Here is a 21685-nt window from a genome sequence, read left to right on the forward strand (position 1 = left end):
GCTAAGGTGCTTTTTTTCTCTTGTAGTAAAATTAATAAAATATGAGACAATGCCATAGTAAATACCATTATAGCAATGATGAATCATTTTATTAATATTGTTCTTTTTCTTTTTGCTGTTTGAATGATATGTAAACCTCTTTTTTTGCATATTTGGGATATGATAAGTTTTGAAGATAAAAGGGCTTTTTGGAGTATTTGCACTTCATGAGTAGCAACAGTTAAATATAAACAGAGGGAAGAAAAAACTTTAATTAGACTGGGGAAGAGTGTTTTAAGTTGCCAAATTCTGATTATATGTAGAACAGAGCATATAAACACAAAAAATGTTAATACCACCTTGCACAGGTATAATTTGTGTAGTGAAGTGTTTATTTGAACCTCATAAATAAATTATGGTAATTTTGGTTTATGCAATGGAAGTACATAAAAGAAAGAACATATTTTTAACCATTTCCAGTATCTGTGTGCTGCATAGAATTGCACTTTCGGTGATTAATTTTTAGATACATGAACTGTAACGAGGTTTGCAAAAACAATTATATATAGAAACACATTTTTCTCTAAATCAGTACTTAGCAATTTGCATTAATGAAGTTGTGTGTTTGGGTTTTTTTTAATGTGTCACTTCTTGCTCATATTATCTTAGTGAAGAGAGAACTGTGCAATTGCTGTGGCAAATGTCTGCATCTTTCTATGCTCTTCATGTTGATTAGGTGTATTAAAGGTCTGTGTTTCTGAGTAGAAAGTCTGATAGGCCTGGCTAATTTTAATTTGTCAAGTGTGGATAGTTGCTGTAAGTATTGATATTTAAGGACTGCATTTAATACTAGTCCAAAACGTATTAGACTGGCATGATTCAATGCAGTGTTTAATTAAAGATGTGTTTTGTAGATATGCTTCAGTGTAACCCCTTGACTCTCGTAGGTTTAAAAAACAAAATCTCTGTTGACAAGGCACTCAAAGTTAGGGTTCCATGCCTGTTTAATTCATGCTGAGATCTTTCTAAAATTTAAAGAAATGTTTCTCTCTCTGCTTACCTGCGCATGCCCTTTTGTTTGTGCATTCATACCTGTATATCCCATTCGGAATCACTATTGAAGTAGTTCCATTTTCTGGCAGTGTGCTCTGGATAGATGCATGGCTGGGTCCCTGGGTGCTTTTAGAACTCCTTCTTAGGACAGAACTCAAGGAGTACACCCCAACAAATTCTGTGTTTAGTTAGAATTGAGAGAGTGGTATGGGGCACCTTGCTAGATGTGTTGGTCACCTGCTTTTAGGCATGGGATTTACCAGTGGGTACCTCTGGAAAAGCGCAGTGATGCACCCTTCCAAAGTTCACATTACAAAAGCTCGTGTACCTCATGCACCACATTACACAGTGAGAATGGGAAACGTAGACCAGGATTGTGGTTATCTCAGAGATTCCAGCTGCATCCTTCCTCCACTGCTAGAAAACTGAGAAAAAGACAAAAAACAGTCACTTACGTGGCTTCTGAAAACATCTCCTGGAAAAACTGGAAGGTGTTAATGATGCTCAGCAATAAAGGATTTGACAGCCACTGTCTTTAACCGTCATGCTGGTACATTAATCTTAAAAGTGTGTTGCAGCTCTGCTTCTCTACTTGTTTCAGACCATATGTTTGGACATGATCAATAGACAAACAGTTACGCTCCGTTGTTGTGCTACTACAGGACTGTTAATTTTCATTTTTCCTCAGAACACAAAAAGGCCCTGCTGGCTTTCTGTGACTGAGGTCATCGTACTACGTGTTGGTGGCAGTGAATGGGCTTGTAAAGGATCTTCGGGCTGGCTTGTACAAATTGTACTGCAATTCAGAAGGTGGTTAGAGTTCAGCAGACAAAGTAGGGACAATAAGGGAGAAATATGCTTGAGACTGACTGTGAATTCATTAGGGTTAGATTATATGTATTGGTATCAACAGATAGTGCTTTGCAGCTTGTATAACTGTCTGATTTCTGGGTTTTGATATGCGATGTTAAAGCTCAGCCTCAAGTGCCTTCATAATAGGTGGCACTAGGCACCATCTGAACCCTGCTGAATAACAAGAGCTGACAGGCAGTCCATTGTTCTAAATTGCTGTCTCACATTAAAGCCAACTGCTTCTGAAATTTCACCCACCTGCTTTATTTAACTAAATCTCTACACATTTTCTGTCCCAAAAATGCTGTCTGAGAAAGGTATAATGATCTTCTGTTACACCATCAGTTTTACATCCTGCTGCTTTTTAAAAAAAAATTCCAATTCATTTTGCATGGCTTCTTCTTGAAGTATTTTCCAAGTTACAGTAAAATGACTGACTAATCATGAAGACTCACTGAGACATTTGTAGTTTCAACTAATTTTTGACTGCAGTTTCTCTAAAAGGCAAATGTTTTGTCCTTTCATGAAGAAATGTACTTCATCTTTCCCCTACTGCCCCTGCTTTCTTATGCTTACGTCTGCGGGCATTCTGCTGAATACAAAGAGATGGAGATTGGTATGAATGATGAAAGTGGAAGAAGTATACAAAATGTGAAATTTGAAACAGTGATGTTATTATGTAAAAATGCTTCAGTTTCCTCAAAGCACTAACGATTGTATTTCTCATGGTAAAAGTTACAAATAATAGGCATTTTACTTGGGAAAAGTTTAGTGTGCAGCTTTTCTTTTGGAAGTCTGTCATCTCCCAGTTTGATAGGGAGAGGGGAAACAGTGATATATAATCAAATAATTGTTACTGGTCTACCCTGCTCAATCCTGCGGACTTTTATCTCTACTGTTTCTGATTGAGAAGGTTGGTGTGCAGTGATAGCAGTACAAAAGTAACAAAATATATGAAAACAACTTTATTATTATTATTGACACTTTTTTTTTTTTTGTGGGAAAAGCTGTTAACTGCCCTAAAGAGAAGCAGTTTGTTACATGCCTACATGTCTCCTGTAGTTCAGCCTAGACTTGGGTATTTCTAAAGCACCATCACTAATACATTGTCAGTCAGTAACAGAAACATCATTAGGATGAGTGAAGAGTACTAGACTGTCTCTTTGTTTTGCTTCTCAAGCTCAGCAAAGAGAAGTATTAAAAATACATATATGATAAAAGCTCATTCCCATATGGAAGGAAAAAATAAAATATGCTCTTGGCCGCGTTTATGATTTTGTAGGTGTGTGCCTCTTGGGGAGATGATATAAGAGATCTGACTTGCTTAGTGCATGATGACTGCTCTGCTGATACAGAAGCTATATGAAGAGTCACAAATAGCACTGCCATTTGCAGTCCTAACACAGGGATGCTTCTCTGTGTTAGGGCACTGCAATTAACAACAGTAGCTTAGGTTACCCTTTAAAAAGCTGGGTTTGTGCAAACCAAGGCTCTGTGATGTGTTATAGCCTGCATGATGCGGAAGATATGAGTGAAAGAGGGATCTTGAGCTAAGCTAAAAACAAACATAAAGCCCACCAACACAAATATGTAAGATCAACAGGAAAGTCTAGGTAGATCAAATGAGGTCAAGATTGTGTACTTGAGGTTATACACAAACTTCTGATATTTTTGCAAGTGAGTAGTGCAGAGAGTGGCCAGAGATGGGAATGGAGAAAGCTTTTTGAGTATTTTATTATTGAGGAGCTCAACCTTCCTTTGAAGAGCAGAGGTCACTCACTTTCATACCACTTCCTGGAATAGCTGGCAGAATCCTAAATAGTTTAAGAGTCCTAATGGTTTTTAGGGGATATTAAGTCTTTATACATAGTGCCATAAGCCTGACCTATCTCTGAGCTACTTGGCTTCTTGGTAGTACAGTCGCATTGCCAGTGCTGATCCCAGTCCTAAAAATGCATTATTTACGATGGATTTTCTGAAGAGTTCCAGGCTGAAATTCTTGGTTTTGGGTTGGGGAACTAGCTTAGATTTAGTGGTGTATTTGCAGAGGAAAGAGGACTGCAATGGCATGGATGCCAGGCATCCATGGGATGGATGGATGGGTAGGTGGATGTGGTTTGAAATGTATGGAACAAGTTGGTTAAGTGAATGTTCTTTCATAGCACAAGCTATCAGGAGTGTGACACCAGACTGCAGACCGCCTGTGCTTTTCTGTGTCTGATTTGGTGGGTTGTATGCTCCAAAGCCTTTAGTACTGACATGTTTCCTCTCTTATTAAGGATCATGTTAAAAATCTGACTGGCTGAAGTGAAAAGAGTGGAGGTGTTAGGAGTGCTGCAGAGTGCAGGCAGGTCGCTGCCTGGGGGAGATTTGGGGGAGCCCAGCAGGTGGAGCAGCAGGCCTGCTAGTTGGGGGCTCGGACCACAATTGTGTTCTGCCTCTGCAACCGTGTTCCCTCCGCATTTTTCTTGCACTGCATTAGTGGTTAGAGCTGAATGAAGCTTCTCATCTCTCCCTGTTCCTGGTGAGTCTCCTGTGCCACCTGCATTCTGCCAGAGCCAGCTCTTCTGATCTTCTGCAGCAGTGGTTGGCAGTGTGTTCACAATTGATCTCGGTACCAGGGGCTGGTGCACCAGCGGTCCCAAAGCAAGTGGATGAAAGGGAAATTCCCCCCAGATCAGAACTACTATAGCCAGTCTTTATATTAACTGTCACCGAAGCTGTTATGATGAACCTGCTTCTTTCCCTAAACTTTTTAGTCAATGAAGATGTTCACTAAGATTGTAGAAATTATGCTCTTGATTTGTAGTATAAAGACCTTTTCCAAACCTAAAGTGAAAGCACAGAGCCTCTCAACAGAGCAATTGTAGATATTTTTTTAATGAGCATGATGATGCATTCCACCCAATTTTAGTTGTTCACAAGTAGTTGTTTTAACTCTCCTGAAACTTGAAATCAGCCTGATGTGGTACCAGCATGGAAAACTTAAGCCTGTACTGAAATTTGACAGCTCGATACTTGAGTGTTTAAGTAAAAAATGTTAGGAAATCATTAACTAGGGATAATGCTGCTATGAAAGCAGACATATTTGTAAGGAGGAACACAAAGTTTCATTGATTTAAGAACAAAATTCTATTCTGTTATGTTAATGAGAAAAGTCCTGTCAACTATCAGGGTGGCATTTTGATAGATAATAAAAATTCACAGTAGTTCATAAGAAATGCTACTGGAGAGCAGTACTTGGCTTTGTTCTTGTGGAGATCAACGTACAGAGGTATAAGAGGGTATTGTTGATGTTTTGTTGTTAAAGCCACTTCCTGGTAATCATTTGCATATACTACTGTGCAAAGGATTGATTAGCATTGCCTGTTGGAAGAGAATATGCATGAGCTTTCACACAGTCATGTCACGTGGTTCAGGTCATGTAAAAGTCTTTGCTTATGATGCTCTAGCCAGGGCCTGGCATTTTTGAGTGTTATCTTGAGCAACTCATAAGATGCAACCTTAAATGAAGTGGGCAGTGTCTCCATCACTGATTCATTCTCAGTCTACCTAGTGAAGGAGATAATTAGGCAGAGTTCAGAAAAAACCTGGAGATTTTTAGTCTAGTTACCATGTCATGTCAAATTTGGATTTACATTAGAGGAAGGGAAGCCTTTTGAAATAAGAGGTTTCCAATAACGTACTGTCATTTTATCACCAAATAAACATTAGTACTATTAATTCTATTGTCTATTCCGATAATAAGATTTGAAATTTTATATAAGCAGCTGGACACTTATGGCACCCTGTGTATTCTACGCTAGTGAAAGCTGTCAGGTATATTTTCTGTGTGGTCCCCAGCGTGGCCTTTGGTTTGTGCCAGCAAGCATTCTCCGTCAGTTCCTGAGCAATCTGGGTGATAACGTGTGCCAGGGGTGATAGCTGGGAGCAGGTTATGTGGCACTTCCCTGCTTTGGGGGAATTGTCTTCAGTGCTGGAGAATGGCCTTTGTGCCTAATTTATATACCAGAGCATACATAGTTTCTGTGTAAAGCTGGCCTGTTTGAGGATTAAACAATGAGTCTTGGAGATAAACTGAAAGTACCATGTAGATCTGTTTCTACAGTTATTTGGCCATTAACCCACCCTTTTGGTGTTAGATATTTAGTTAAAACAAATACAGGTAAATCTGATCTGGACATTGCCTGAAATTCAAAAAGTGTTCAGGACTCAACATTACTAAATCTTTGCATCAAAATAATTGCCAGATTGCATCATTGCTTAAAAACTTTTAAACATTAATTCACAAATTATTTTTTCTTCTTGTTTTCATTTTCAAGGTTGGAGATGAGATAGTTCGTATAAATGGATATTCCATTTCATCGTGCACACATGAAGAAGTCATAAACCTCATTCGTACCAAGAAAATAGTGTCCATAAAAGTAAGACGTAAGTAACATAAAAAATTACCTGTGTCACTAAATTTTGCTGTTAATAGATTACTAGTGATCTGTAGATAGTGTTACTTAACAGAGTATTTTTCTTTTTATTTTTCAGATATTGGCATGATACCTGTCAAAAGGTAATGCTATTTAATTTGAAAACAAATTACTCATTTTCACATAGCCTTTTCAATATCCAGAGAACCTCTGTTTATCTGCATATTTGAAAATGTGTGAATAGACATCTCTGTAGCTGATTAAAATGTCACATCCTTTGTGATAAACAGGCAGATGTCTTATTTGATGAATCTGTATGCCAGTTGCCTACTTAATTGAACGAATTTCTATTTCCTCGTCATTCGTGGATGTTACCTGAAAATGTCATTATCCATGCACCTAGCTTAATGGAGAGCTCCACTGCTTCTCTATGTATGTAGCATTTGATATTGCTGCAGAGCTTAGAAAAGTTTCAGTTTATTGTCCTCTTCTAATTTTTGTTGCAAAGGTGAAACTTGAAGCAGGATGTTTGAGAAATGTTAATAATGGGATGTGTGTCTCTGCAGAGACATTAAGCTGTTCAAGTTGTTAGGATTATTTTCTCTGTCTTTGTTTCACTTGAGGAGATTTTCTCAATTTTACATTTGACCAGCTTTACTAGCATAAATATTTGTTTTTCTTGATGTTCTATTTAAATTCCTGGAAAATAAAACAACTGTTGTGAATAGTATCCAAAGAAACTTGTGGATGCAAAATAGGCCACGTTCCAAAGTGTCGTCTTGAATACATTCATATTTATTTTGTTCCCATTATTTTAAATTACTTTTTCCTTCCAGTTCAGCAGATGAACCCCTTAAATGGCAATATGTGGACCAGTTTGTATCAGACTCTGGGGTGAGATACCAGTATTTTTTTATGATGTCTTCTGGGAAATCTGTAATGGTTCTGAAACACTTTCTCCTCTGACCCTATCACAGAAATTATTGTATGTATTTCTATGATGCACTATCTTGTTACCAGTGCTCTGGGAGAAACATCTTTTGTGATATGAAATTATTCTGGAACCATTAGATAAGGAAAGGGCAGGATACAAATGAAATATCTCTTACTCAGTAATTGGTGCTTTATTTTGCATGAGCTTATTAACTTATTAGGCTGTAGTTCTACTGTATAAATCTTTAGGAGATTATTTGGCTTATCTTATCTGTATTAGTGGAGAAATGACAAGTATGAATGCAAGTGACTTCTGTGGGTTGCAGTGATGAAAAGAGAGACCACAATTACCATTCTTTTGCTTTCAGGAAGAAAGACTTAGTTAAATAATGAGCACTATCATGTATTTTTTCCAACTCTTTTGTCAGGGAACATCTAAATGATTATTTTGCCATATCACTTTCCTGCACACTTTTCTGAAGGCAGTGTTTGACTATTTAAACAATCTTCTCCAAATAGAAAGTTCAGTCTTTCAGCTCAGCCATGCATCTCCACTGAAATGACACTACTTGGAGGAATCTTATCTTGATATTGGCAGGGTTTGATCCTGGCTTAATGAAGTTTTATTATAGTTGTGATAAGACTTCAACACAGAGTAACATCTGCAGCATTTTTCATCCCCCTGCAGAAAGGAGATGGCAGTGTCGCTGGTCTTGCTTCATCTGGAGGAAGAGACAATAAAGAGAAGAAAGTCTTCATTAGCTTGATCGGTACAAAAGGCATGGGATGCAGGTGGGTATGTGTTTTCTTATTTAATGTCCCTGGTTTGTTAAGTGACACATCCAAGGCAATTATTTCCATCCTTCATTGATATCAGAAAAATGGAGGTCCACGCTGGATCAGGAAGGCAATCTGGAATCAAAGGATATCTATCATTAGGCAGACCTAATGTATTATTAGACAAATGATAAATACCTGTGTTACAAGTTCTAACTTAAAACAAAATTAAAAGTAAGAACAAGCTGAAAGTGACTGTTTAATACAAGTTACCATAGAATTGAATCTTTTTAATGTTTTTACATTTTGAAGTACTTTCAAACGCTGCTGTGTGATGTAGCAAGTTCCAGCAGTGTCCAGTGTCATGTTCAGTCCCTGAACTTTGAGAGCTTTCTGTGACCTTTTTCATAACTGAGAAGCCATCACACAGCTCTATCCAGTTCCTGAAAGTAATGCTAAATTTGCTAGATTTTTAGAAATATGAACAGAAACTTCTCAGACTCCTGTCCTTGCAGCTAGTTATGGAGGTTTGGGGGCAGAAAGGATATTGTAGGATTTCTTACAGATTTAGGAATATATAGCTGAAGTGATCAAGATGGAACTGCACGGAATATTTTCTGAAGCATAAGTTTTCTTTTGTATTATTTGGAAGATCTTGAGGTTTTAAAATAACTATTTACAAACCTGCAGGGGTGGTTCAACATCACCTGCTGGATATATTCTCTACAAAAATCATTGCTGTGTTTGGGCCCACCTTAGAGTGCAGCTTAAAATTTCCAGGCTAGATGTTGACCCCTATTTGAAACATCCTTCTTTCTTCTAATAAATAACCCTGAAAAATACCATTGTATTATACTCATTGAACTGTGGTATACTATATGTAAAAGTGCAAGCAATTAGTAAATCTTCATTGTGTTACATGATTGCTTTACTATGTCATTAGTGTCCTAATCCCTTAGATAGTGTAGGTCAGTATGCTATGTTAGTTTCAACAGCTAAGGAAAAATCCAGAAGCTTGAATATTTTTCTTTTAGCTTTTTCTTAAATCACAGTTTTGTGGTATAAAGAAGAGAAAAATAAGATGATAAACTGTTGTGTGTTAGCAAATTTTGGTACTTGTTTCAGAGTAGGCTGATAACACAAAAACATTCTGTAATTGGAAAAAAAAAAGAAAATAACTAAGGCTTTTTACTTTATTACAGTAATATTTTATAAATATTATCCTATAAATATTTGGGTTTTATATTACACCAGCATTTCCAGTGGTCCAACGCAAAAACCAGGCATTTTTATCAGCAATGTTAAGCCGGGTTCTCTTTCAGCAGAGGTGGGCTTAGAGGTGAGTATGCCACTTTCCAAGGTAGGTACTTCAAGGGAATCTTGTTTGGTATTTTCTCCTTCAAGGATTCTGTATCACTGTGAAGTCCCTGACTGTAGGGTTTTTTCCATGGGAATGAGATACTATGTGGTTACATTTCAAATTAAGTTAGTTTCCTAATTTTTAAGAACATGAAAAGTGCTCTCCTGGGTCAGACCAGCAGTTCCGCAAGCTCAGTATTTAGTCTCAAACAGTAGCAGGAGGAAATGCTAATATGGGAGGATGTGCAAGCCTGGCCAGTTTCTGGTCTCTTCTCCCTGTATGATGCCAGCACCTATAATGATTGTATTAAGAATGTTAAAGAGTATATCCCTTTCTGTTTACATCTAATATATGCAGTCATTTAGCATCCATACTAACATTTGGACTAACTCTTTTAGGTCGGTGATCAGATTGTTGAGGTAAATGGAGTAGACTTTTCTAATGTGGATCATAAAGAGGTAAGGTTGAGTCTTCTTAATTCCCTGAATACATAGCTGTCAGTTTATTAAGCATCTGTCTGTTTTTCATGGCTCCAGAAATATGTTTTGATATTGGGCTACTTAATCAAAGAGGTCGTGTGTTGAACATGGGAATCTGGAGATTTGAATACATACCACTCTGTTTAGTTCAGATAGCTCTTCTGCATATTCCAGCCTTGACAACCAGCATATTTCATCATATATATACAGGCTTTTTATCACTTAATTCAGACTGACTTTTGTTTTGTTCTAATTTGCAGGCTGTCAGAGTCCTCAAAAGCAGTCGTACTTTGACTATCTCTGTGGTGGCAGGCGCTGTAAGTAGTATATTTATAAAAGCAGAACACTTGGGAAAATTACTATGGCGCACATAAATGGTAAAAATAAATAGATAAGAAGTAAATATGTATTTTATTATCACGTCTATACCACTAAATTATGTTAAACAAAGGTAGTGTTGACTGGCTTTTGATTATTTCATTGGTAATTATCCACAGTGTTCTCAAGCAGTTTCATGACTGTGGGCAATGCAAAACCATTCCCTTGATACAGAATTGAAAATAACTTTAACATAATGGATTCTTGTGTTGAAGAGCTTCTGTTCTAATAGATAGCTGCTTCTGCTGAAACATGAAAGGTGGATTGGAGTCAATTTTTCCTCATGAATAGCTGATCTCTTAGCCTTATTGCTAATTAAGTCCTTTTGTAACTATTTATCTGATCTCTTTAGTGTATCAACATATTGAAAATTGTTCGGTTTTCTATTTCCACTGTTTTGTACAACTGAACCATATGCCTTTGGGGTCTGATCTATAGCCAACTGAAATTAATGAAATCTTTCCACTAAGTTCAGTGTGACTTTCAATAAATGCTTTAATGTTATTACTGCTTTAATTCTTCTTATAGTAAAATGTGTACAAGAGGATACTCAAGTTCCATAGACTAATCGAAGATGTTGTTTTCTAATTGTCTTGCAACTGAATAGGGAAAACAAGGTTTAATAAATCATTTAATCTGCTTCCTAAGAGCTCACGTAGGCTGTGTAGCTATGTTAAGGAATTAATGATTTAATTAAACTACTCTTGCAGTAACAAGATGCAGTTGTCCAAGGGCATTGTAGGCATTGTTTAAACAAATGCTTCAGACTAGTTGATTAAGCTTCAGGAGCTCAGCATCCTAAGGACTTTAATTTCAACTCCCAGGTGCATTACCAACTATTAGAAAAGATGGGATCTACTCCAGCATGTACCACTGATATCTCATCCTTAAAATGAGGATTTTTTTGCTATGGAACTCTTCTGCTCCACCCTGATTCACCTTGCTTGTTTCTCCTTTTCTCAGTACACATCTCTGTACTGAAGAAGAGATTGCAAAACAAAACACCTTCTCTAGCCCTGTTTTTCAGTCAGGCAAGACCATGATGCAAAGGCTTTCTTCACTGCCTGTTCTTGTTCAGGCTGTCTACTCGGAGCCTTAGAGACATGAACAATTCCACCTTCCTAATTAACAAGGGATTTTAGTTTTGGTAGTGAAAATCTGGTAAGTGCTATCGAAGTGTTCCACAAATAGCACCATGGAAATATCTTTACTAAATAGAAAATAGTGGTAGTGTCTTAACTGTAACACAAATGAAACAGGAACAAACGCAACTGAAACACATCAATTCTGTAGCCTGTTGGCTATGTTTGTTCCATGTACTTGGGTTCCCTGAATGATGGTACGTTTCCACAGTAGCCACAAGAACATTAAAACATGATAACTTTGTAGTTGTCTTCCACATTGGGATTCATTCAACGTGCTGTTCTATAGCTTTGCATTGCTAAGATTTCAAGAAAGTATAATGTGTTTCTTCTGGGTGACACACCTAGCACATCTTTGGTATGAGACCTCCACTACTGTCACAGACTTTAGTAGTTGCATGCCTCTTTGAGCTGTTTATAGCACAACATAACTTTGAGACTGAAACTGGAGTAGTTTTTTGGAATGCTGTGGTCAGATTTTTCAGGGTCTTTCAGAAAGCATTCCTCAGAAAAAGTAATGTAAGGAAATGGCAGATGTGCTAGTACGTAATCAGTTTTGAATTATTTCCTGGAAGAACTACATTGATGAGACTTCTTCACAACTGATTTGTGTGGCGGTTCTGATTACAGGGGAAAGAACTGTTCATGACTGAAGAAGAAAGGCAGAGAGAAGCACGTCTCCGTGAGCAAGAACGCCAGGAATTAATGCATCAGAAGCGACTTGCGCTGGAGACTAACAAAATCATCAAAGAGCAGCAGGAGAAAGAGAGATTGTAAGGACTCTGCATAGGACAGTCTGAGACATTTAGCTTGGATTTGGGAAGGGCAGGGAAGGCAGGAACACCTGTGTGAAGATTCCCAACTGAGACAAACTTAATTTTGCTGTTGCAGAGTCTCTGTTCATAAATCCTTATGCTGTGATGCTCTTGATGTTCTGGATTTTCAACGTTAATATCATTAAAATACATCTTGAATAGAAGGGTCTCTTTGTTTCCTGACTACCATACCCCTGTTGTTCAATGTGATATTAGTTATTTTCCTGATGCCATTCCCTCATCCTTTATTTTTAGCAGGACGGTTGCAAATTTTATACTCTTACAGTAACATGCTCTGGAACTGTCTCAGAAGGAGATGTTGACTTACAGAGTTAAGTAGTTTATCCCCTGATTATCCAGATGGTCATGAATAGCCTCAGGGTTCCTACAAAAGTATATTGAACCCTTTGTATCTTAAAGACAACTTCTAAAAAGGAGCATTTTTCCACAGTGCATATGTATTTACTGTCTATATCTTTTAAAAACTGCATGCTGACATACTTTGTGCAAGTTCTTACTCACAAAATATTATTTTTATAATTGTGTCCTAATTCATATAATTTTAGACGAAAACTGGAGATTTCCCAAAAAGCTGCAGAGGAAGAAGAGAGATATCGCAGAGAAATAGAGCAGTAAGTAAAAACCTGCCTGAAAGTGCTGCCTGAAAAAGAGTCCTTATATGTTGGCTGAAAACATTCTGCATGTTCTTTTCTAATAAAATTGTGTGTATTTCCATGTAGCTAAAGGTAGGGTCCAATTCATATGAATAAGTACGCCACACTTACGGAATAAGAAACTGATCTGAAAATTAACACTTAGAAAACGTAAGGGTTATAGTGATAATAAATTCAATGTGAAATTCAACTTCTGTACTTTTAAAATGTTATAAATTTATTGAGAAACTTAGGATCAAGAAAGTTCTGTGTCTCAGAACTTGTTTACCTTGTTGTCACCGAGTCACTGCATTTAATTCTAGTGTAAAAAAAAAAAAAAAGAATTAATACTGCAAGGAAATGGATCGGGGAAGAAACAGAAGAATGACTGAAGAGCTGGAAAACCTGCATATACTCAGGGGCATGATGACATATCCACTTTGCTTGTATTTCAGAAAAAGAAAGCGAAACACAGGTAGTTTGTTCATGAGTGTCCACAGTGTGGAATTTAATAGCCTTTTCGGTCTGTCAGGCAGTTCTGAAAACAAAAGCTACGCAGTTTTAGACTAAAATAAGGATTATGTGATGCTGATTGTCTTGAGTAGAAATATCAGTCATCATAAATTTTAGGCAGGCTTTTGCTTTTCTAGAGAGAGAATTAAATTAAAACTGGCAACAAAATTAGGAAGTTCTATAACCTGTTTTATTCAGGAAATCTGATATTTATTGTCCAAGTCTATTCTGGTTTTTGAAATCTGCAATTCTAGGTACTTATTACATTCATTCAAAGATTGCACCATAATGAAGTCAGTACTATAAATGTAACTTAAGAATTGTTTTGCATTTGGAACTCTAAAATTAACCAATATAACATGTTGTTTTTATCACAGTAATTTCCATTCTCAGTGATGCTGGGAAATTGCATGAAAGATAGTGGGAAATTGCACAATATCTCTTTTGATGCAGCCATTTAGAGTGAAGTGTGACCCTGAAGTAATCAGCTTTGCACCTTTGATGTCTTAAACAGTTTTTAATTCGTATTCATTCACTTAAGTCCCTGTTTATATGCCTGTATTAGCTAAGATTGTCTGATAGAAAAAGTGTGGGGATTTCTGAATCTGTGAGGTGCAAAAAATAATATTATTTCGTAGCTGTCACAACAGAAGAATCTTCTGATATTCCTACTGTCAGCTCTACTGCGGCACATGGATGAATTCTTACATGTTTTCCTTTTCCAATTCCTGGGGAATAGGTAACACCCTGTACCTTATTGTGGTCTACTGTAGAAATCCCTGCAATAGTCATGGATAGCTGATATAAAAATAGACCATCACAAGCGAAGAATGATTCCATTCTCCAAATCCAAATTTCCTGTCTGTTACAATGAATGTTCAGTATCTGCAGTAACCTTCTGAACTAAGTGCATCTTTGCTCAGCGAGGACTTTGATGAGGCTGCCTTGAGGGCTGCTCATTGTAAGGTCTTGCACGTCTTTATCCTTGTATAATTTCCAAGTGCTGCTCAGGCACTTGTTAAGCTTTTCCGTAGTACAATCCAAACTGTTAAGTGTCAGTCTCATTCATGTAGAGGAGGGAAGATGGTAGTATAGGAATTTAGATTTAATCTAAAGCTTAGATTTAATAATTTAATAATAGATTTAATTGCAAGCAGTCAGTTTTGCTAAAATATAATGCTTTCCTATATTAACAGTGTTTGAGGATGATTCTCTGTTTCATTTTAAAAATCCTTTCTGCAGGAATTCCTCGTATAAAGTCACTGTGCCCTTTAGTAGTATCCTGCATTTAGGAAAAATTTGCAGAGGTCCTTAACTCCATGTACTGCAAGTTACATGGTAACCCCATTTTTTTTTTTTTTTAATTAAAAGAAAACATAAAAACAAATGTAAACATTCTGTCCAATGTTCCCTGCTATGCCTCCAAATTTAAATACTGACCTTAGCTGCTTATTTAATAGTGCTTTGACCACATGTGGGTATTTTTTTACATTTAGCTTAGCTTATTTGGAGATTCAAAATATAATGCAAGTATAAATAGCATCATATATACCTAAGACCTGGTAAATTTTGACACCATATATCAGTTTACAAGTTCAAGACAGGCAAGAATAGATCTCTGATTGTTTAAAGGCACTGCATATGAAGCTAGAAGCTATTTCCTTCAAAATGTCTTTTTTTGATCATGGTGCATTTCTAGGTAATTTCATTGTATGAACTCCTTTGCTCTGAAGTGTGCCAATTATGTTGTGTCTCTTTCCCTCTCTCTTCCCTAGAATGCTGAATTTAATGTGGTTTGTGTCTGAACAGTACTTAGTTCTTTATTGGAAGAGTCACTTTTTACTGTAGCTTCAGACTATACGTTTAGGAAGCAATCATCAAAATGGAGATAAGATCTAAAAATAAGATGCATGCTTTTTAGGTATAATTTACTATTGTAACATCTGATTTAGGCACATGGTAGATATTCTGTCAATTAGTATTTTAATCAAAACTATTTTTGTAATAGGTACTTACTAGTTCTAAAAATGAAAAATTATTAAGTGAGACATGGTTTTTGGCTTTAGTGAAGGTGACAGTATTGCAGTAGTATCAGTCTGGGCTTAATATCTGTGCAAGTGTTTATATAACTTGCCTCAGAAGTTTCAGTATTAAATAAGAATATTTTACTAAGTTAAATTGTAATCTACAGATTATTTTAGTAGCTTTGTAAGGAATTTAGTTTGGGGGAAGAGGCAGATTTTTATGCTTTATATTAAAGAGAAGAACATCAGGTGTACAAAACAATGATTGTAATGAATTTATATTGATGCTGTTGTTTTAGTACTCAGAATTCCTAGCTGCATTTTTTCCCCATAGGATAACAGCAGAGGAAGAGAAATTTAAAAAGGAGTGGGAAGAAGACTGGGGTCCTAAAGAACCTCCCAAATCTCTAAAAACTGTGACTGCAGAAGTGCACGCTGCCCCTCGTTCCAAACACAAAAGTAAGTAATTTATTTCAGTCTGCTTCCCAGGGAAAGCATTTGTTTCAGACGCATCAGGAGCTGTGTGGAATACATCACCAGCTGGTGCCCAAACCAGCCATGACTTGGTCATTTTCAGAAGGCTGGAGGCATATGGTAGATGAATTTAATAACTCTTATTTAACAGGTACCTAGCTTGCAGAATCTACATTGATTCAAACAGCCACGGTTTTTAACAATCAGCACCAGCAGGAAAAGAAAAAGAAAGCTCACTAAGAAATTGTCTGAAGTATCAACCTCTTTAGCTTGTGGTTTTGGTGCATTGTTTTCTATGTTGTTTCTGTTGGATTTTGCTTCACAGAGCAGTTCTTGCATCAGTAGACTTGTGCTGATTTCCACTATATGCCCAAATGGAAGTAGTGATGCATTTTTTACGTGATATGTGATTGTGCTTTTATGTCCATGTGGATAAGCTGATATTCAAATGCTAAGTTACATACACCCGAGTGCTTTCCTGTCTGTGAAGAAAATACTACTTATGGTAATAAGTAATATTTTAGGATTTGTGGGCATCTTGTTACTGGGGTTTGTTACTTTTCAAAATGAAGGCATGAAGAAGGGGAGATGAGTTTTTTTTCTTTCATTTCCAGTTAGCTTTGATTTTTCTGCATTAATAATATCAGCAAATAATTTAACATCATTTTTATATATGGGAAGAGGTCTTGAGAGGTGGAGTGTCTGAAGGTAGAAAACTAGTGCTGGATTTGCAGTTTCATGTGGACTGAATGAATGCACTTCATACTATTCCTATCATTACCTTTTTTCTTCTCCCTTACTCTAAATCAGTGTGTTATGGAGGGTGGAGACTATGGTTTGGGTATTTTTGTCTACTTGCTTCTAACCAAAAAAGATAGATATGGAATCTCTGCTTTTGGCTTGGAGGAAATGAATTCAATGTTTAGTTTTCAGAATAATTTAAAGATCTTTTTCCTCATCTCTTCAGCATGACCTTAGTCCTCTCTTTCTTTGGTAGTCTTTGGGGGCTGCAGGAATGTATTGAAGCTCCCTTGCTTCTCTTCCATGAGGAGGAGTAAACAACTTAATGTATTGAATATGATCAAAAAATGCAGCAGAAGGCACTGTTGCAAAATGACAGTGAGACGTGACAACAAAGAGAAAAATCAAAGATTCTTAAGAATCAGCAACTTTTATTTCAAGTGGTTTTCCTAGATCTTTTAAAAAATCTGTTTCTTGCCAGCATGCCTTTCACATCTAATTTATCTCTTCTCAGGCTAAAGTATTTACCACATCATTTTTTCCGCATATCACTTTCGTCAGTTCGTGCTCTTTTGACAGTTGTCTTGGAAATGAAATTATAATGACATAATAATTTTTACAAAAGTAATCTTGCATGCTAAGAGCCTGGGTAGCAAAGCACGTAAGCATGTATTAATTAAAAGTATACAAACAGAACTTCTGAATCAGTTCCTGGTGACCTAATCATAAGCAAGCCAGGCACATTTCTAAGAATTTGCAAAATTCAGGCATCTGTTTGTGAGGTGCTGTGTTTAGTAGCAGATCTGTTCATATCTTAAATAGACCACCTGTCAGAGTGGAAAAAAAATCCTGCTTTTTCAAATGTGGTTTACTTGTAGGTTTTGAAACACCTTTTCCTTTTTATTTTTTCTATTTCCTGCCTACTAGCACTATAATTTTCCTTACTGAATCTATCTTTTTCCTCCCCTGTTCTACTTTTTCCTTCGTTTTGCCTCTTTTCCTCCATTGCAGCAAATCTTTCACAAACAGGCTGTCATCTGCACAGCCCAAAAGTTGGTTTGATATCACTGGGCAGTTTGCTTCAGAATTAGTCAAGAGACTGAGGAGGCACTGTTTGAAAACTGCACCTTTGCCATGAGGAATTGCCCTAAAGCGTAAGTCTGACTTAGTTGCCCAAAGGAATTTAGGATGATTGGAGTTTAATTTGCAGTTAAGAAGCTAAGCTGGGAGCTAGTATGTGGAGAGTGCTAAAATGGTATTAGACAAATAAAGAAGTGGAAAGTGCTTGTGCAGCAGGTGTTGTATAACGTAAGGGAGACCTGGGTCTGTTCCTAACCTGACTATTTTTTGTGTAACTTTGGGGAAGTCACATAACTTGTCATGGATGAGAAACTGAGATGGGCAAGTGCTGCTTCTGCAACTATCTTTTATCCATTTAGTTTTCTGATTTTTGAGGACAGTGTTTTCTCTGTATAGCATTTACTCCAGTGACAGCACACTAGAAGGCTGATTTGAAGAAGTATCCCAGAACTGCTCATGGTTTAATTACAGGAAAAGCCACCTATCTCTGCAGGCTTCCCTTCATAGCAGAGCAGACTAATGGCAATGTGCAGATTTTAGCTGCTCTTCAGGGTTGGAGGAGGTTGGAAATTGATTTTGATGTATGCAGGACCTGATTTTTTTTTTCAATTATGTGGAAAAATAACCTGTTGCTAACTTCTTTTTATTTCATGGGAACTTCTAGTAACACATGGCTGATTTCTTTTTCATTTCACGGAAACCTCCAGTTAGACTATCATTTCTATCTCCTCACTCCTTTCCTCCTTTGTTTCTCTAGTAGATTTAAAGGGAGTTGCACATGACCAGCTTGAAACAGATGACATGGATGAAGTGATCATGAAGCAGGACAAACAGGTTTGCCACTCAGCCTTAACTTCCTATCCTGACTCAGATTCTTCCTGTGTTTCACTTCTTCCTGACAGTCAGTCTTGACACTCAGCTGATCATTTGGTTCTGTTGGGGCAAAATTCATGGTCCGTTGTGAAAAGATGAAAGGTTGTGACACTGTTGCTGTCATTGCTTTCTAAAGATACCTTGATACAAGTACAAAATCTATCAGTCCCACAGAAGGGTGGATTACATTGACAGCTATGTTTGTTATCAGTTTCTAATATAAAATTATGTTAACGGATTCTTTTGTATGTTTTTACTTAGCAATATTTATGCACTTGGCTTGTAATATTTTATACTAGGAAACTGAGCTCTACTTGTCTCCTCAAATACCACTGTGTTCTGTCACAAGCTTGAATGTGTTTGAATACCCATTTCGTTTTAAGAAGGCTTGTTAAAACTAGTGTGAAGTAGGACTGTGACCAAAGAAATCTTAGCAATGCATATGGTTCTGTATGAAGATTACTTGTTGCATTTGCTTTAACATAAAATGTCTATCAGTAAAATAAGGGTGTCTTATGAATAGATGTACTAGCATAATTGATCAAGATGTTGTCTAAGAACTTATCATGTAATATCAAACCTTTGGTTTTGTGTCTTCAAATAAATTTTAATCAGTTACATGTATCAGTATGGATTGATCTTAATCCGATGCAGTCCTTGACTTTTCTTCAAACAACTTTCCCTTTACCTTTTATAGCTTTTGGATGGTTTTATCGGTATGAAGGAAAGTTTCCCACAATCCGGAAGGTACAAAGTTTGACATGAAATGTGTTTGCTGTGCTTTTAAATTTTAATTCCTCTTTTTTCTTCTTCTCTGTTATTACAAGACATTCTTTGTAGTCAAGTGTGGCTTCTTTTAATGTGTGCAGAAATTAAGATGCATTTGGGATGCATCTGCCTAGGAGTTTGTCCTTTTGAATTCTTCGGACTTTTCAAGTTCTGCCAGCTGCAGTGGGAATTGCATGTCAGTACTTGGCAGAAGATATTCAGTACAGGTGGGCAGTACACGTCTTTATGTTCTCCAGAAGTCCTCAGAATAATGTATGAAAAAAATAGAGACAAAAATTCAGTGGGAACCATGTATGCAGTTCTCAGTTATGTCTGCAAATCTCCCAGTGAGAGGATTGCTGAAGGCAAAAGGCTTTTAGGCATGTATATCACACAGAATGAGCAAAAAAAATTTGCAAATCTTTATGCTTGTTAGAATACTTTTATATCTGTAGAGCTGCTGCTGAAGTATTGCTATTTCAAATTTAATATTAGTTTCAAATAATACTTTATTCCCGCTGTAGCTTTGTTATCTTTATTTCTTTCAGTGTTTATTAGCCATATAATAGGGCGGTTGTGGTTGTGTTCCATGTTTTGGTGCTTTGTTGTTTTTGTGTTGGTTGGTTTTCTGATAGTAATTCACAGGGGTAGAAGTGTCAGGAAGAGTTCATATATCTGTCTTCTGAGAACTGAAGGCTTCTGAGGAGGTCAGGATTGTATCTGCAGATGAAATATTTGTGTCACTGTTTAGGACTATTACTTTAACCTTCTGTGTGGACAGGAAATGCCTGTTTTCTTTAACAGAGAATAGGAAATTATGGTACTCTCCATTTTTTACTGCCAGTGACAGTAAATCATCATGGATCTGTAACTTCTGTGAAAGCCAGTACAGTTAGGATTATGAAAACTCAGTCTCTGCACACAAATAGATGAGCTTCTGTATTGCTGCTGATAGTTTACAGAGCATTCAAACAGCTTTTCCATATATTAATGAAGATCTTACCCAGTTACTGTTGAACTCTACTACACAATGTGGACTAGAAGCTTGAAAAGATCTATTTTTAATCTTTTGCTTTTAGAAATATTTTTAATCTGGAAGTGATGAGTTTTCATCCTACTCTAAAGTGCTAGTTGATTTTATTGTTTTGTTTTAAAAACAAAATTTCACTCTGTACTAAAAATGTCTATAATAGGAAGTAAAACTAATCCATTGGGAAAATGGATGGAAAGGATGACTCATCCTGTTGTATCTGGATGCAGTGAATGCAGCTAAGATTTTCTGATAGGTCTGATATTAGTCATAGTCTGAAACACTTTGGCATGTGTACTTCTTATGGTACCTTTAAATTCAGTAATTTCTCAAATGTTGATACCTAGCAAGTTGGTCTGCCAGATGTTACATTTAGTAGTCAGTACTAAACGTATCTTCTGATTTATTAGAGGATAAGATACTATAAGCAGTTGTTACTGAAGTACAAACTAATTAGCCCTGAATAAAACATGCCAACAGAATTATGTTTATGCTAAAACATCAGTGTGAAAAGCTAGACTTTTAAAATTTTCTTTTAATTTTTGTCTCCAATGATTATAGCATTTTTTCCCCTCCCCCAACACCACCACCACTTAACTATGAAGCAATAGACAGCGTCCCATTGAACTCAGCAGTACCACGTTCTAATTAACTGCTCAACTGGGAGAATAGACTTTTGTAGCTCCTAGGGAAAATATGTTTTCCAAGGCTTTGTTATCAATATTACATGTAAAAGGAGGAAGGAAGACAATGCTACTTCAGGTGGAGCACATTCATGCTTTGAATTCTCAAAGCCACCATGAAAAGTCAGTAGCTGATGATAATGAGCAGAGCAAAAACAAACCCAAAGTGTCGCCTCTCTGGGCACTGGCAGTAGCTGACACTAAGTGGCCAGCTACTCCTCATTTTTACTTTTTCATAAATAAAAGGAGAACATGGGCTTTCCAATATGAACTAGGCTCTATTGGTACAAACAGGAGAGGACAGCAGAAATGTGACATCACTAAAGCAGAAATAAGGAGCTGGGTGTATCCTGAAGGCAACAGGAAAGTCTCCAAAAAGACTGTGTGGTCCTCCCCTTTGGTTGCACTCAACATGTAAACTTTTGGAGCTGCTTTGTGCTGTATTAGATTTTATCCAGTGTTTGTAGGAGCTACTTGGTCTTTGTGATGCAGTGTTTTTTCCTAGGAGCAATTCCGTTTCTGCACTGATCTAAGCCTCTCCTTTGTCATTACTTATTTCTGTTGTATTAAAGCATGCAATGCTGGTTTTAGGACATATGCATGAACGAAATGACCTATGCGTAGAGTATTCACATCAACCTATACATGAGCATCTGT

The 21685-nt window shown here is 36.9% G+C and overlaps 1 protein-coding gene across 5 annotated transcripts in view; it reads left to right on the plus strand.

Annotated features, from left to right (window-relative positions):
• USH1C (USH1 protein network component harmonin) overlaps positions 1-21685 on the plus strand; it is a 49040-nt gene that overhangs the window by 6970 nt on the left and 20385 nt on the right. For 2 of the 5 annotated variants that reach the window (XM_065065261.1, XM_013369876.3), the window contains exons 5-15: positions 6207-6315; positions 6424-6448; positions 7142-7199; positions 7927-8030; positions 9270-9354; positions 9774-9833; positions 10115-10171; positions 12005-12147; positions 12756-12821; positions 15714-15838; positions 18432-18508. In XM_065065261.1, the coding sequence (XP_064921333.1) occupies positions 6207-6315; positions 6424-6448; positions 7142-7199; positions 7927-8030; positions 9270-9354; positions 9774-9833; positions 10115-10171; positions 12005-12147; positions 12756-12821; positions 15714-15838; positions 18432-18508 (909 nt within the window). Of the gene's footprint in view, positions 1-6206; positions 6316-6423; positions 6449-7141; positions 7200-7926; positions 8031-9269; positions 9355-9773; positions 9834-10114; positions 10172-12004; positions 12148-12755; positions 12822-15713; positions 15839-18431; positions 18509-19244; positions 19295-21685 lie in introns of all 5 variants that reach the window. The other 3 variants (XM_065065262.1, XM_065065264.1, XM_065065265.1) reach the window with 2 other exon arrangements.

Source organism: Columba livia, chromosome 5 (assembly GCF_036013475.1).
Source record: "Columba livia isolate bColLiv1 breed racing homer chromosome 5, bColLiv1.pat.W.v2, whole genome shotgun sequence".
Lineage (NCBI taxonomy): Eukaryota > Metazoa > Chordata > Aves > Columbiformes > Columbidae > Columba > Columba livia.